Source organism: Drosophila montana, unplaced genomic scaffold (genome assembly GCF_035044405.1).
Source record: "Drosophila montana isolate Dmon_TW-CO22-7 unplaced genomic scaffold, ASM3504440v1 contig_3083_1, whole genome shotgun sequence".
Lineage (NCBI taxonomy): Eukaryota > Metazoa > Arthropoda > Insecta > Diptera > Drosophilidae > Drosophila > Drosophila montana.
In genome coordinates this window covers 194,000-209,060 of record NW_026997957.1, presented here as the reverse complement: position 1 = coordinate 209,060, position 15,061 = coordinate 194,000, and the positions used below count along the sequence as shown (strand labels likewise).

At 40.4% G+C, this 15,061-nt stretch overlaps 3 protein-coding genes across 9 annotated transcripts in view; 1 reads left to right on the top strand and 2 right to left on the bottom strand.

Moving 5' to 3' along the window:
• Positions 1–7: 7 nt before the first annotated feature.
• On the bottom strand, positions 8–2,667 carry LOC135430776 (uncharacterized). Its single transcript, XM_064685565.1, has 2 exons — positions 1,523–2,667; positions 8–588 (listed from the first exon to the last, which is right to left on the bottom strand). The coding sequence occupies exons 1-2, from the start codon at positions 2,477–2,479 to the stop codon at positions 400–402; spliced, it is 1,146 nt and encodes a 381-aa protein (XP_064541635.1). The 5' UTR covers positions 2,480–2,667; the 3' UTR covers positions 8–399.
• Positions 2,668–2,844: 177 nt separating this feature from the next.
• Positions 2,845–11,015, top strand: cert (ceramide transfer protein). Of its 2 annotated transcripts, XM_064685577.1 has the most exons (10): positions 2,845–3,001; positions 3,392–3,697; positions 4,112–4,504; positions 4,578–4,726; positions 4,797–4,857; positions 8,638–8,862; positions 8,930–9,161; positions 9,220–9,422; positions 9,486–9,621; positions 10,205–11,015. In XM_064685577.1, the coding sequence occupies exons 2-10, from the start codon at positions 3,413–3,415 to the stop codon at positions 10,330–10,332; spliced, it is 1,812 nt and encodes a 603-aa protein (XP_064541647.1). In that variant the 5' UTR covers positions 2,845–3,001; positions 3,392–3,412; the 3' UTR covers positions 10,333–11,015. The 2 variants fall into 2 exon arrangements, with proteins under 2 accessions (XP_064541647.1, XP_064541648.1); XM_064685578.1 differs by lacking the exons at positions 2,845–3,001; positions 3,392–3,697; positions 4,112–4,504; positions 4,578–4,726; positions 4,797–4,857 and adding an exon at positions 7,151–7,228.
• Positions 11,016–13,515: 2,500 nt separating this feature from the next.
• The window catches only part of Dscam4 (Down syndrome cell adhesion molecule 4), a 58,330-nt gene continuing 56,784 nt past the window's right edge, over positions 13,516–15,061 (bottom strand). For 2 of the 6 annotated variants that reach the window (XM_064685586.1, XM_064685587.1), the window contains exons 29-32: positions 14,457–14,529; positions 14,034–14,114; positions 13,783–13,951; positions 13,516–13,709 (exon numbers count right to left, since the gene is read on the bottom strand). In XM_064685586.1, coding sequence (XP_064541656.1) covers positions 13,562–13,709; positions 13,783–13,951; positions 14,034–14,114; positions 14,457–14,529 — 471 coding nt within the window. In that variant the 3' untranslated portion in view covers positions 13,516–13,561. Of the gene's footprint in view, positions 13,726–13,782; positions 13,952–14,033; positions 14,184–14,456; positions 14,530–15,061 lie in introns of all 6 variants that reach the window. The other 4 variants (XM_064685583.1, XM_064685584.1, XM_064685588.1 and 1 more) reach the window with 3 other exon arrangements.

The window sequence follows — 15,061 nt, the reverse complement described above, 5'->3', positions numbered from 1 at the left end:
ATTATTATTATTATTATGATTATTGATTATTCTGCTGTAACTATTTATTGTTAGCTGTAGGCGTTGTTAACTTTCTAGCTGTTAGCGTATCATTTGTTATAGCCTGTAAATAAACAAATTTGTGGCATATTTACGCATAAACGTTGGCAAGTGCAATATCGAAATGGACCCCCAATATATATATATATATATATATATATATATATACAGTAAATTCCAGCTGACAAATGTGTTTGCTCAACTGTCGCGCAAAATTATATGTATATAAACAAAAATCGAAACAATTGTTTATGCCACACGGCGTATACGTAATCTGAGCCCCGTTCTAGTCTTTCAATCTGTGTGCAGGTGTCCGTGTGTGTGTGAGGAATTCGAAATGCGATGCCCTTTATTGTTCGTTCAGATCAGTCCAAACATATGCTTCAAGTGCTCCAAGTGTATATAGTTCATATAATAGAACATCGAGACGTTGCGTGCAATCGCGTCCAATTTCAGCGCCTCCTGCATGCAATGCTGCTGGCAGCCGCCGAAGATGAGCAGCTTCTGCATAGCATCGTTGTAGATGATCTGCGTGTGTATGTTCAGCAGCTAGAAATAAAGGACGAAGCATTAAAAGATAACCAACTAAAAGCAAACAGGTGAGTTGCGGAGTTGAGGTAGGGTGTGCTCGACTAGAAGATACTCTGAAGCCAGCGACAAGATGTCGTTACAAACATTCTAGCTGCCTACTATACATGTACATAAACATATATAATATATCATACAATCTGAACTCTTTATACAGCTGTGCTTCTTCTTACTCCAGACCTATTCTATGGTAAATACGTTCTTCAATAACTTCAGTATTTATAGTCCGATCTTAAGGAAATGATCAGGGTTTAGCTTAAGGCATACAAAAGTGTGTGCATTCCAAAAAAGAAGGCTCTGCCTTTTAAAAATTTTGTTTTTTTAATTTTAGGGAGATTTGGGAATTTATTCAAAAAGTGATATATTGGTAATCTCTTTATAATGCACGACAAACTGTATGCCAAGTTTTGTGCATAGTTCTCTTATAGTTTTCGAGTTATTTTTAGATACTTTATTTTCATTATTTCCTTGAAATCGATATTTATCCGTATTATAAAAACGGAAAAAGATACTAGCTACAGGGTATTTTATCAAAAATACGTATTTTTTCATTTTCAGGGGGAATTTGGGAAGAAGTTCAAAAAGTGACATATTTCCTATATATTTTTTTCAAGTTAAGCTCTTTTATCGTTATTATCTTGAAATCGATAATCGAAAATGAAAAAAGATATCGTAAAAAATGCTAAGCTTATTCTGCATATATATATAGAAGCATTTATAATGCAATTGTCAAGTTTCTAGCTCTTATAGTTTCCGAGATACAGACGGACGGCCAGATCTTCTCAGCTCGTCGTTCGGGATATAAGCACCTAATATATTGGCGCTGCTTCCGTTACACTTCAATATACCCCTCTTGCACTGGCTACAGGGTATTTCACCTACTGCGCCCACTCACCTCCATAAAGAGCGTGGCCAGCGATAGATTGCAATCGCAGCTCATGCTGTAGCGCAGGCGAAAAAAGTGCAGACCCTTGAGCACAAATATATCCGAAATATCTGGTATATTGTTGCCAATGCCGATCTTTACGAGCAGGCGCAGCACATTGCGATACTTGACCATGCGCTCATCCTTGATGAACTGCATGCGCGGCACATAGGGACAGAAGCTGCGATGATCGTACTGTGGATAGACCTGCAGCAGGGCCAGCCAGTAGTAGACATGGTTGCAGTGCGTCCAGGCGGGGCCCGAGGGCACAAATGGGGGCAGCGGAAAGTCGGCGAACTTGAACTGCAGCGCCGGCAGAAAGACAAACGATATGATGCTGGGCATGCCCGATTCGCGTTTCTCGCAGGCCAAAATCTCATGGACAAAGCCCTGATCGCCGATCTCGTGGGTGCGATAGCTCAGCTTGTACTGCACCCCGCTGTCGCAATAGATGCCCTTCAGCTGGTTGATGGCATCGCGCAAATTGCCGCGTAGCAGCAGCTGCACGTTCTCCGGATTGACGTAGCCTTTGGTGATCATCGGGTGAGTGGTGGGCGCGTACAAATTGATATAGCCTGGCTGGGTGGTATTGAAGATGGGCGTTACGGGGAATGGCATATCGAAGCGCAGATATTGCTCAAAATCCACAGGCACATCGATTTTGGATCCCCTGTAAAAGGTGGCGGTGGATAGCAGGTGCTCCAGCACAGATTTGTAAATCCAATCCTTTTTGCACATAACCTCACTTATCCGTTTGCATATGAACTCCGCATCCCGCAGCCAGTCGGCGTCGCATGCCTCTATTTCCATTAAATCCGAGACCCATTTGATGCCCTCTTGGAAATGGGAATAACCCTCCGGCAGAAACGTGGGCGAGCTTCTGCCACTGATGGAGTCATCGCTTTTCGCAATCTTAAGATCGCTCATATTAAAAAAGCTGTCTGCAGCCCGACGCGTTCACTTTGCACTAAACTTGAGGATCGTAAATAGTAGCTGCAATGGCTTACGCTTTGGTTAATATGATATTGCAGGTTATTTGTGCATGCGCATTGATTTAGCGCTCGACCAATGGGCAGCACTCGGGATTATCGATACTGTATACAAAGTCTTAATATGCTTAAGAGGTAAACAAATGCGCTGGCGAACCTATCAAATGTCAATGCCAGATAAACTCCAATTTAATCGATTTCATTTTGGCGCTCAGCATTCGAGTGTTTTGCAACACTGCCGCTGTCGGTCAACTTAGCTTGCGATAGTATCGATGGCAGCGGCGTATCGATAACACGCGCACAGCTGATTGGTTTATCACGCTTGCGGACCTGAAGGTGCTTTTTTGTTTTCTGATTAAGTTATTTACAAAGTTTGCACAAACATAAAAACAGCCGTGGAATTACGTGTCGCACAAATGTGTGAGCAAGGCGACAGCAAACAGTAAAACGCTTGTTGCAGGTAAGCTACACGGACGCTGCCCGCCCAAAAGCCAACGTCAGCGCAGTGCAAAAACCGAGGCAAATAGCAAAAGCAACGCCAACGCCAACGCCAATGCCAAACCCGGCCAAACGCCAATTAGAATAACAAAAAAAAAAAAAAAACAACAAAATAACAACAACATTCGACTGAGTCAGCGTCGTCAGGCCATTGTTTGATAATGATTGAATTAGGTATTATCACGACCTCGCCGCGACAGATGATTGCCAGGCGAAAGCGGCCGGTGTTGCCGCCGCTTCTGTTGTTGTTGTTGTTTTTGTTAATATCGTGCGGACGTGGCGCAATATACTGTAATCTTTGCTGGCGCCCTGATTATTCAGCAAATTTTTTGTTTGATTTGGTATGTAACAGGTAATACAACGCATTGTTGGCATGGACGACCTGGGCAACACGACAGGCACGACGCCCGCGCCGCCAGCGCCGCCCGCTCCAGATGCGACTGCGACTGGGTCACAGAGCGAAACATCCGAGGATGAGGACTATTTGGATAATAGCATTGAGCTGCGCGGCTATTTGAGCAAATGGACCAATTACATATATGGCTGGCAGCCGCGTTATATTGTGCTCAAGGATGGCACGCTCTCCTACTACAAATCCGAATCGGAGTCGGACTTTGGTTGCCGCGGCGCCATCAGCCTGTCCAAGGCGACCATTAAGGTGCGTATTTAATATGTATAATATGTATTTATATATTTGGGGTCAGGCCCGCAAGTGCTATTAATTGAACTCATCAAAAAGTAATGGGTGCGAGTGAGTGTGCGCATATCCCACGAACCCTCGTCGTCGTCGTCGCCTGCGCCGCAATCAATGCAGCGCAATCAATTAACGTCGACCGTCGCCAGCAAATGGTGGTTGGCCACACACACACAAGTGACAAAATACAAACCAAACTGAAGTCATCAATGTAAGTGGAAGAGGGCCCGCCCCGCCCTGACAGTCGTTTCGACATTTATGACACTCGGTATTTTTTTTTTTGGGAAGGGGATGCGTTGCTTGCCAGCCTTCTATAGCCTATGCATGCTCTATTTTTACTGTAAACAATGATTCATTGTACGTCAACTCCCACCGCAGGCACACGAATCGGATGAGTTGCGTTTCGATGTGGTCGTCAACAACCTGAACAACTGGTGCCTGCGCGCCGAGACCAGCGAGGATCGCATGCATTGGGTGGAGGTGCTGCAGCTGTATAAGGAGGGCACGGGCAGCACGGACACCACCTCGTTGCGTCGCCATGGCAGCACCATGTCGCTGCAGTCGAACACCATATCGCTGGCCAGCGGCGGCAGCTTGAAGAAAACTCAACGCAATTTGCGTGAAAAGGTTGGCGAACTGGAGACCTTTAAGGACATACTGTTCGTACAAATTGAGACGCTGCAGCGTTACTTCGATGCCTGCTCCGAGCTGAATAAAGCCAATGCACAGCCGCTGGATTTGGGCGACGGCCTCAAGCCCATTGATTTCAAGGTGTGTGCAATAATTCTCAAGAATTTCTCTACATATATTTATTTCTATATATATTTTTTGTTGTTGCTGGCAGGGCGAGTCCATTACATTTCGTGCCACAACATCCGGAGTGCTAAGCACATTGCAGCATTGCCTGGAAATCATAGCGGAGAATGATGAATCATGGAAACGCAAGTTGGAGCGCGAAATTGATAGGCGACGTCGCGCCGAGGAGCAAAATAGGTAGATCTCTTAACCTTGACCCTCTGTAATGTGTCAGCTAAAAAAATGTTACGAATTTTCTGATTTTCAGAAAGTTCAAGGAGGAAATTGAGAAGCTAAAACGTTTATCGTATCCCGGCCCAGATTTTGAGGTAAGTTGCACAACACAACACAGCACAGCACAGCGCGTGCTCAGGGTCAATTTTGTATAATACCAAAGCCAAATCAGATTGTAAATATAAACAATGGTGAGACGTCAAACGCGTCGGCGTTCGACACTTGCAACACGCCCAGCCACACTCAAGAGCGGCCAACAGACCCCTCCGCTCCGCGCAACCAGTTTCTGTACAAAAATACAAACTCTTGGGTATTTGTTGATTGTTGATTAAATTACAATTTGAGCAAACGCACCAAGTGTTGCACATGCTGTACAATTATTATGCCCTGTGCGCCTTATAAAAGAGGGAGTATTGATTTTGTGCGAATTTATGGAAGAGGCAAATGTCCGTTTGTCTGTCTGTCTGCGTAAAGGGTTTAATCTCGAAAAGTACAAAGGTTGGACATATGAAATTTGAAACATATATATTCTGGTATATGAGAAGAACGAATATTCCTTCCATTTTTATATAATCAATAAATATCAATGTTGAAATAAGTCTTTTAAGCATAGCTCGTAGATTATGAGGACTGGAGGCAACACATTTGTTCTCTATGTTATATCAAGATAAATGCACTTATTAGAAAACCATCTCCCTTTCTCGACATAAATGTATAGATATTATTTTTCAAGCTAAAGCCTTGCGCTTTGGCATATGCAAACATTTGGTCGCCATATCTTAAGCACCTGTGATTTCGTAAATATCAGACTATGAAAAAAGGACTTCTCCTAGGATGCATTTCCCATAGTTTATATCCTAGTTAAGTAGAGGACCAACCGCTGCATAAAGTGCACAGTTACAGGGTATCTCATAGTAGGGCACTGCCGACTACAACAGTCAGTTGTTTACACATTTTGGTAAATTTATATGGCATGCGCTATAAGTATAAAGTCTATAGTATATAGTCTGTATTATATGCGGAAACTATATTTAGATAATAATAATTGTAGTTGGGTTTATTTGTGCTTTGATTCCATGCCATGTCTGTGATTCTTATCCACTTTAATTGACTGTCCCCTGTGTTTACATGCGCACTTCTTTAATTGGTTTGGGCTTTTAACTATTCATAGCTCTTTTCTATGGCTTACCGCAATATTTGAATAGGCTTTGAATGAGGCTCTATTTTATTTGTCTCTGGCATTTCCTATATGTCAACTTTAATGCTCGACTTGCTGGGCTTCTTTACATTAGCTTCTTCATATGAATAATCTCTCCAGTTCATTCACTTGCTGACAGCTCAAGCGCAAAATATCGAATCAATGGCGACATTTAGAGTCAAAGCTAAGACAGTGCGAGGTTTCTTAAGTACTTTGAGCTCATATTGCAGTAGGTCATGTATGGCTTTGGCAAGAGCCTATAAACCAATGCCCTAACTGATAGCGGGCACTTTTGCTAGCTGGAAGCTTTTGAACTATGGCAGCCCTCAAGTATTCATAGTGTGTAAGCATTATTTCTGATTATTCCTATTGTATATATAAAGAAATGGCTTCAAGGCGAATCATATAAAATTATTTATTTTCCTGTACTTAAAACAGATGAAAGTTAAGGAAACGGAATTAATTTATAAATTATTAAATAATCATCACTAAAACTTAGTACACTAGCTGAATACCCTACGTTCCTATCGGATATATAAAGAAATGGCTTCTAGGCGAATTATATGAAAAATTAATTATTTCAAACGAAAGTCAAGGAAATGGAATGTCATATTTGTTTTTGATAATCCTCAGTAAAACTTAGTACACTAGCTTCAAGGCGACCAATGTGAAAAGTTAGTTATTTTCCTGAACAGAAAAACAGTTTCAAGGAAATGGAACTTCTTATATTTAGTACACTAGCTAAATACCCTACGTTTCTAGCTTGCAATACTGATCTACTTTTATGACATCGCCTATATATATAAATGTTTATTTAGAGCATAAAAAGTTCGCATTGCGTATTGTTAACAAAGGGGCAGCTGTTGTCGTTAGCCCGGCTTTAATGTGTAGCTTGGGCTTGGCCCAGCTTATGGCTCGTTGTTGTCGGCTTGGTTTGGTCAGTCGTTGGCCAGCGATCGGTTTGCGCACACATAAAATTCATAAACAAATTGACGGGAAACTACAACAAAACAAAACAAACAAAAGCCAAGTCAAATTTTATGCAAGCATAATTTGGCAAGTTGTGAAATTGTTGGACATATAATAAAAAGCTTTACATTTAGCTGGCGCGTCACGTGCGCACTTGGCCAAAATAAACTTGATACAAGAAGAGCAGGAAAATCCAAAAAAAAAAAAAAAAAACATAAAATAAAATAAAAACAAAAATGCCTGCGTTGCGATTTCAATGGCGTTGCGGCTTCAAGCTTCAGCATGGGCAGAGAAATGCGGTAGGTGTGTGTGTGAGAGAGGGAGAGAGAGGGTGACAGAAAAAGTGTGTGTGTGTGTGTGTGTGTGTGTGGGTGGGGAGAGTGTATGTGTGACCGAGTGAGAGCGAGCCTGTATTAATCCAAGCAAACTGCCCAAACATTGATTTATGATTTAAGCGCGTGTAATCCTGTTGAAGCTTTAAGCTTTCACACTGTTGCGCGCTTACGCTCTCTCGCTCTCACGCTCTCTCTCTCTTTTTCACTCTCTCTTGCATTGGGATGCTGTTGGTTGTTTTTGTTTTTTGCCCGCACACAGCAACAGTTTGTTTTGCGCTCTCGCGCCTGACGGAAGGATTCGCTTGGACTGCGTGTCGCTTGTTGCTGACCTGTGCACCCCGCGCGCTCCCGCGCTTGTCTCTTTTCCTGCTTGTGTTTAAGTTTTGTTTGAAATTTGTTGGTGTCTGCCTTTAGGCGTTCCACGGACATCAAGTCGAGCCTGGTAAGCTCCGTATTCCCAGCCAGTGCGTGCCTTTTAGACAAGTGGACGCCACGACATGACTTCATCGCTTGGCCTACATTTGGCTCTTGTATTAGTGTTGAGCGCGTGGCGTGTTTTCTTTCGTGACACGAACATGCGCGACTTCAACACGACGTGCTCGTGTTGGGGAATCAAATTTCGTGCGTATTCGTGTTGAGCGTGTCAGAAATTATTGGGGAAAAAGTAACTCAATTTTAAAATAATTTAATTAGGGAAAAATATTACTTAGATTAAAAATGAAAATTATTATTTTATTTTATTTAAGCATTTACATTATATTATTTAAAATTATCTCTAGTCTGGTCGGTTTTTGAAATTACGTGCTTCCGTATTGTAGTTCGTGTTCGGATCGTGTTCCGTAGCATAAATTCGACACGCGCCCATCTCTTACGTGTTTCCCAATTTGAAACTGCGTGCTTTCCAATTGTGTCTCCTGTTCGTGTCGTGTCTGGTTGTATAAATTCGTCACGCGCCCATCTTTAGCTAAGATTCACTTGTTTTTTCGCGTTCAATAGCTGCAGCTGCTCGTCCAGGCTGTCCCGCCCGCATGTGCGCATTAATTAATAAATTAAATTTAGCAAAAATATTGCTAGTTTTTGAATGGACATCCACGCGCGCGCTGGCCATAGAATCGTTGCTAGCACTGGCTCCGGACGGCATGGCTTTAATATTCATGGCACAATGGCGTGTCTTGGGTATATGATATGGGTATCTATTATGCTCGGGCAATTACGCATGCCGGCACTGTCTCCAGTTGGGATTTGTCTTCTTCGTTTAATTTATACGCGGCACGTTTCGCATTTCTTTCGCTGTGCTGTGCATTAAAATTAATTAGACCGAACCCTAATAAACTTGACTTAGTTCAACTAATGCTGGAGTATTTACATAATAGGAGGGTCCACATTCCACATTGCCCGAGGATGAGTTCTTTGATGCTGTTGAGACGGGCCTGGAGAAAATCGAGGAGGACATGCAGATGCGCTTCAAGCTGAGACTCCAATCGCAAATCTCACAGACGCTGGTCAATGTGCCGCACGAGGCCGTTGCCGAGGGCGAGGAGGCGCGCGAAGAGTTTGGCACCGGCGCCGAGGCCAAAAGCCACGCCCTCTGGCCGGAGGTAAGCCGGAAATTGTCAAATTGTCCATCAAAAATGTTCATTAATTGGATTCATGTCCCATATGCAGATTGATCGCGTATGCAAGGAGCAGCTGCACTATGCGCGCGAGGGCGTCGGCCAGGATGGCAATGGCTGGCAAATCTTTGCCGACGAGGGTGAAATCAAAATGTACAAACGCGAGGTGGAGCTCAATGGCATGGTCATGGATCCGCTGAAGGCCTATCACTCAGTCAAGGGCGTGACAGCGCGTGAAATGTGCCATTATTTCTTTATGCCCGAGTTCCGCAACGATTGGGAGAGTGAGTCGAGCTATTAATTTTCCATAAAGCTAAAGCTATAGCTTGTCGTACTTTGCAGCCACGCTGGAGGACTGCACAATATTGGAGAAAATCTCAGCGGACACATTGCTATTTCTGCAAACCCACAAACGCATTTGGCCAGCCAGCCAGCGGGATGCACAATTCTGGTCGCATATGCGCAAAATCAACGATGGCCTCGAGCCGGGCACACGGGACATGTGGGTCGTGTGCAATAACTCAACGGAATATGCCAAACAGGAGGTTCGTCTGCGATTCAGCTCTTAACAAAAGTACAATTAATCTTATCGTTTACTTTTGCTGCAGTCCAAGAATGGCAAATGCGTGCGCATCTTCCTGACGGTCATACTCGCCTGCCAAACACATCTGCCCGACGATTATGTCAAGGGCCAGCCGCTGAGCCGTGATGATTTAACCTGCAAAGTAACCTACTGCTCTGTGGGTGCGTATATATATTCCAATCCAACACTGACTGACTAAATTATACGTTGACTGCAGTTCTTCAGAGAGATAAGGAATTACGTTGCCAGCTGGGTTTGACAAAAAAGTAATAGATCCATTCTGAGAACCGACTGATTGCCTGACTAACTGACTGTTGATCTAAGCACAGACCAATCTTTATAGCTTGGCAGCTACCTTATGAAATTCCACTCACAAATGTGGCAAATTAGTGGATAAGCTTGTATGAGACTCTTTGGTTTAATATTTGATCGGCTAATAACTTATTTTCGAAGGTCTTTGTACAAATTTAATTGAGACGTGTTTCGTTTTGTTAGTGGAAAGTGTTTGTTGTGTTCAATATTCGTCCGATCGTTTTCAAACTATTTCAAAATGTTGGAAAATCTAAAAAATCGACAAAAAATATGTGGATTATAACTTCTTCTTTGTGATTTTGAAAAGCTGTTTAAAAGGAGATTACCGACTTAAGGAATACCTACGCAGATGCGTGCAATGTGGGCTAGGCTGGAAACTTGACCTGGACAAAGTCGGCTAATACACGATTTAATTTAATTTTTTACTTTTAGTCAATCCCGGCGGCTGGGCACCCGCCAGCGCCCTACGGGCCGTTTATAAGCGTGAATATCCCAAGTTTCTGAAACGCTTCACCGGCTATGTGATAGACCAGTGCAAGGATAAGCCGATTATGTTCTGATATTTGCCATAAGCAACAAATAAGCAATCAAAATCAATCAAAAACAAAAAATTGAAAAAAAAGAAGCAAAAGAAAACAAAAAACAAAGAAAATGTTATTCGTATAATGTTTCTAATTAGTTTAACGTTTAACTCTTAAGATGCCGTTGAACTTACAAAGTGGCTAAACTCTTAACGCGTTTCCTTTTTTTTATACACACCTAATCGTAGCGTTTTAGCCAGTGTAAGCGCATATATTCCCGCCACCCCGTCATCCCCTCCGCTAACTATTAACTTGTAAATGTGCTTTAGCTAGTTAGTTTTGTTCATTTTGTATACCAATCGCCGTTTAGTCGTAAGTTATTGGTAAGCGAAAAACAAAAAACAAACAGAACACAAACAAACATTGTATAGCGCTCAGCTGTTTGGAATTTGTATGATCGTTGTTGGTATGCAACAATATTATTATGTCTAATAACTATGAAATGCTTTAAATGCAACAATTGCAAGGAATTTTAAAATATTTGTTTGTATTGTAGCTTATGCGGCATATTATATTATATAAGCTCAGCTCCAATTTCGACATGCCTGAATCTACATGCCTTTTGTTTTAAATTCAATCAAACAAACAACCAAAACTATGTCGAATGTAAATAAATGCGATCTTTTGTTATTCTCCAGATTTGTGCACTGCAGCAAAGTGAATGCTCAAGTGTTTTTTACTACCCCAATATGGGCTGACTTAAGTATTACCCGGTTAATTGAAATACGATCCTAAAAAGATAAGGTTGTTTGGACAATAAGATTTTTCAAATACTGTTAATGTCCATGAAGTCCGATAAAGGCGAGATATATCAAGTTGGACTCGTGAAACTTATTAGAATAGATTGCAATCAAAAGTTTTTGACTTAGGAAAAAAACCCATTTTAAGAAAAATTGTAATGTTACCCCTTGCCATTTTTGGGAAATCTGGAAAAATTTTAGAATTCGATTTTTTAATGTCAATCGATTGTCTGGATCTATACGAGTAATTTGAAGTATTCCGTTCGAAAATCGGATGTTATTTAACCGAGATATTCGAATTATAAGATTTTTCAAAAACTTTAAAAGTCCATAACTCGGTTATTTGAAGTCCGATCAAGGCGAGATATGGCATTTCGGACTCGTTAAACATCAGAGAATAGACTGCAATCAAAAGTTTTTGTTTTCAGAAAAAAACCCATTTTAAGAAAAATTGTGATGTTACCCCTTGCCATTTTTGGGAAATCTGGAAAAATTTTAGAATTCGATTTTTTAATGTCAATCGATTGTCTGGATCAGTACGAGTAATTTGAGGTATTCCGTTCGAAAATCGGATGATATTTAACCGAGATATTCGAATTATACGATTTTCAAAATACTTTAAATGTTGAAAACTCGGTTATTTGAAGTCCGACTAGTAGTAGAAGTGAAAGATCAAGTGTTTTTTGTTTTTATCATATCATGTCATTTATTTAGACCACAATTATAGAATTGTACATAAACAAATGTACATTAACTGTGCTTATTTTTTGTTTTTATCGTTTTGTAATAGGTATTTTCCATATGTTTGTTGAATTTTACAATTTTCTCAGGCGTTTCGTTTGGCTCTTTTCAAATTCTTTACAACCAAGTATTGTTTATTCATTTATTGCAGTAATTTTAAATGCCTAAATCTGTTTTTTTTTGGTTTTTTTTTTTGATGGTGCAGTCTGAAATGTTGCATTGCCTAGAAAGTAACTCCGTAGAGATTGTTCGGTAGTTAATAATGCTTGATGGAACAAGCTCTATATGACTGAGTTTTGTTTTTATATTTATTATTATTATTATTATTATTATTATTTTTTGTGAACTACAACGTTGTGTCTTCAAATGGTATTGCGTTATGTATTGTTTGTTGTGGATCATATTGTCATGTAAATTGGTTGGTTTCTCGCTTTGGCTATTGTAAAATATATAATCAGAGTCATGCGCTTGTCTATATAGTACAGGAGCAGTGTCTGTGTGTGTGAGACTGTGTGTGTGATCTATAATTTTTGGCAAACAAGAATCGGCGCTATATATATATACTTATACAGTTTATTGTTTAGCTTGAGCTGCTGCTAGAGTTGGGTTTCTTTTTGATGAAAATGCATGCTGGCTTACGACTTTGGCTTTCTAAAGATTCCACTATTTGTATAATTAAATGTTATATGCTTAGCTATGTACAACAGTTTCATAAACTATTAGATGCGTGTTATTTTTCATTAAATTAATTTATATTTTACCATTTTTAAATAACTAGCTAACATTTTTAAATAATATTTCTCGTTTACTTTGGGTTGGAACAAAAAAAGAACAAACAATTCAACGTAATGTTCTATAACTTACTACACATATATGTGTGTGTGTGTATCTTATGCGTGTATGCATGTATTTGTGTGTATTTTTACGCTTAGCACAAAGGCCTTATTTAGTTTTCGTTCGTGTATTATTGTTGATTCCAACTATTTGAATGCTCTGCATTTAACTGGCAGCTTGAAGAGTTTTCTTTTGTTTTACTCTAACTTGTGTAGTTCCTTTGGCTATGCAGGACATTTTAAATGCGGCCTGCCGCAGTTTTCGCTTAAGTTTTAAATCGTTTAACATTGATTTATGTTTATAAATTTTTCGTTTAACTTATTCTCTGCAGCTTTTCAAGTCCAACTAAGCATAATCAGTGTGTAAATAAGTCTTATTGTTTATATACGTTTTTTTTTCGTTTTTTCATTGGGGCAAATTATTTACTTTTATTTTTTTTCTATGTTACTTCGTTGAAAATCAAAAACGCTCGAAAATTTACTTTAAATTTACGTCTTGTTGTAAATAGTTGTAATACTTTTCAAACGGCGCACACACAATTTTTGCATAAATTTAGTATTTGTTACTTTCAATATTTATTTTAAATAGTAAGTAGCTCGTATTTATTTTTTAACAATATATTGCTAAAGAAATGCCATTTAGTTAGAAGTCGGGAGTGCGTTAGCCAAGTCTGCCTTATATACTATATATAGGGTTTTGCCATATGCTGATTATTTTGACTGAATTTTACAACAAATTTGTTTGGCTTGATTTTGCAACAAATTGTACAATTATCGAATCAACTTTTCGTTTGGTTTTTCTTGTTTTTAACACGTTTTTTCTTAATATTTGGGTTTTTTTCTTGCAATTAATTTTAAAATGTATTTTGCTGTAATATTTGTAGTATATATGCTTTAGACATTGATCTGGAATGCCTCCCGCTGCAGTTTCTGATTGCCACGCATACGTGGCGACGTCTGGGTCTTTGTCTTGTCGTTGGCATCCGAGAAGCGCGCCGGTGGATTAATGTGGTCCTGATAGTTTGGTGGATAATTGGATATGCTAAACGTACAGGGTTCTAATTATGCATATAGCGACAATTACTATTGTTAGCATCCCGTTTAACGATCCTTACCTAAATGTTGTCTCCTCATTGTGGCTCGAATAGCCGCTGGAGCTGCGCACATGCCGCTTGCCGCTGGTGCCCGGCTTGCCCGACTTGCGTGCCGCAAATGGAGGCTTCGATTTGCGGGTCATGCTGGTGGGCGTCGTTTCCGATGACGACGAGGTCTCATCTTGAGTGTCTGCACGGGAGAAATCACCAATATATATATTTATTTGTGCCACGCTGCGTATACGTAATATTTGTTTAGTTTTTCTGCTTACCGCGTTGTGCGCGATATTTGGCCGAGTTAAGAGCGCGCGCGGACACATCATTGTCGGACTCGGAGCCGAGTGTGTCATATTCTGTAATTGGTATGTGAAGCGTTAGGATTTTCCTAACTTCGGAATCTGTTGAACCTGGATTGTCCGATTCTAAAAAGTTTAATACGGATGCGATGGTTGTTTTTTTTTTTTTTTTTTTTTGGATGAAGTTTTGAATGTGAATGTTAGTATCGAAGTTGATTAGAGCGCGAATAAAAAATATATATGTATATGTAAATCAAGCATATAGAAATCATGAACAGACATGATGTGTGGCAAAATAATGAGCAACAATTTTGCTTAAAGCTACATTTTATTTTGGGGCACAACTCTCAAATGATCAGGATAATTATAATTGATATATATCTTGCATATATAGCATACCTTGGCTCTCGGAGTGCGGATCGCGTAGGCGGCCCACTTTTCGGCGCACCTTCGTATACTCCGGCTCCTTGGACTGACAGAGAGAGAGCGAGAGAGGGGGAGAGTGAGTATTATTAGAAAGGGTATTATGTATTTGTGCAAATGTATGTAACAGGCAGAAGGAAGCATCTCCGACCCCATAAAGTATATATATTCTTGATCAGCATCAACAGCCGAGTCGATCTAGCCATGTCCGTCTGTCTGTCCATCCGTCCGTCCGTCTGTATGAACGCAAGGATCTCGAAACCTATAAGAGCTAGAGACTTGAAATTTTAGCTGTAGGGATTCCTAGTGCCCGCGCAGATCGATTTTGTTCCCGATATCCGGTAGCTTGCCCCGTTTCCAAGTAATCGATAAAAATCGATATCGAAATACTGGTTTTTGAGCAATTTTGGTAAATAATAAGATAATAATCACCAAACTTGACATGTAGCTGGAATAGTATATATATATCAAGTATCTTTCATTTCATACCTATGGCCTGTTGGAAGAAGAGGGTTCAGGGTATCCCCTAGTCGGGAGCTCCCGACTAGAACCTCTTACTTGTTGTATATTGTGCTCTACTT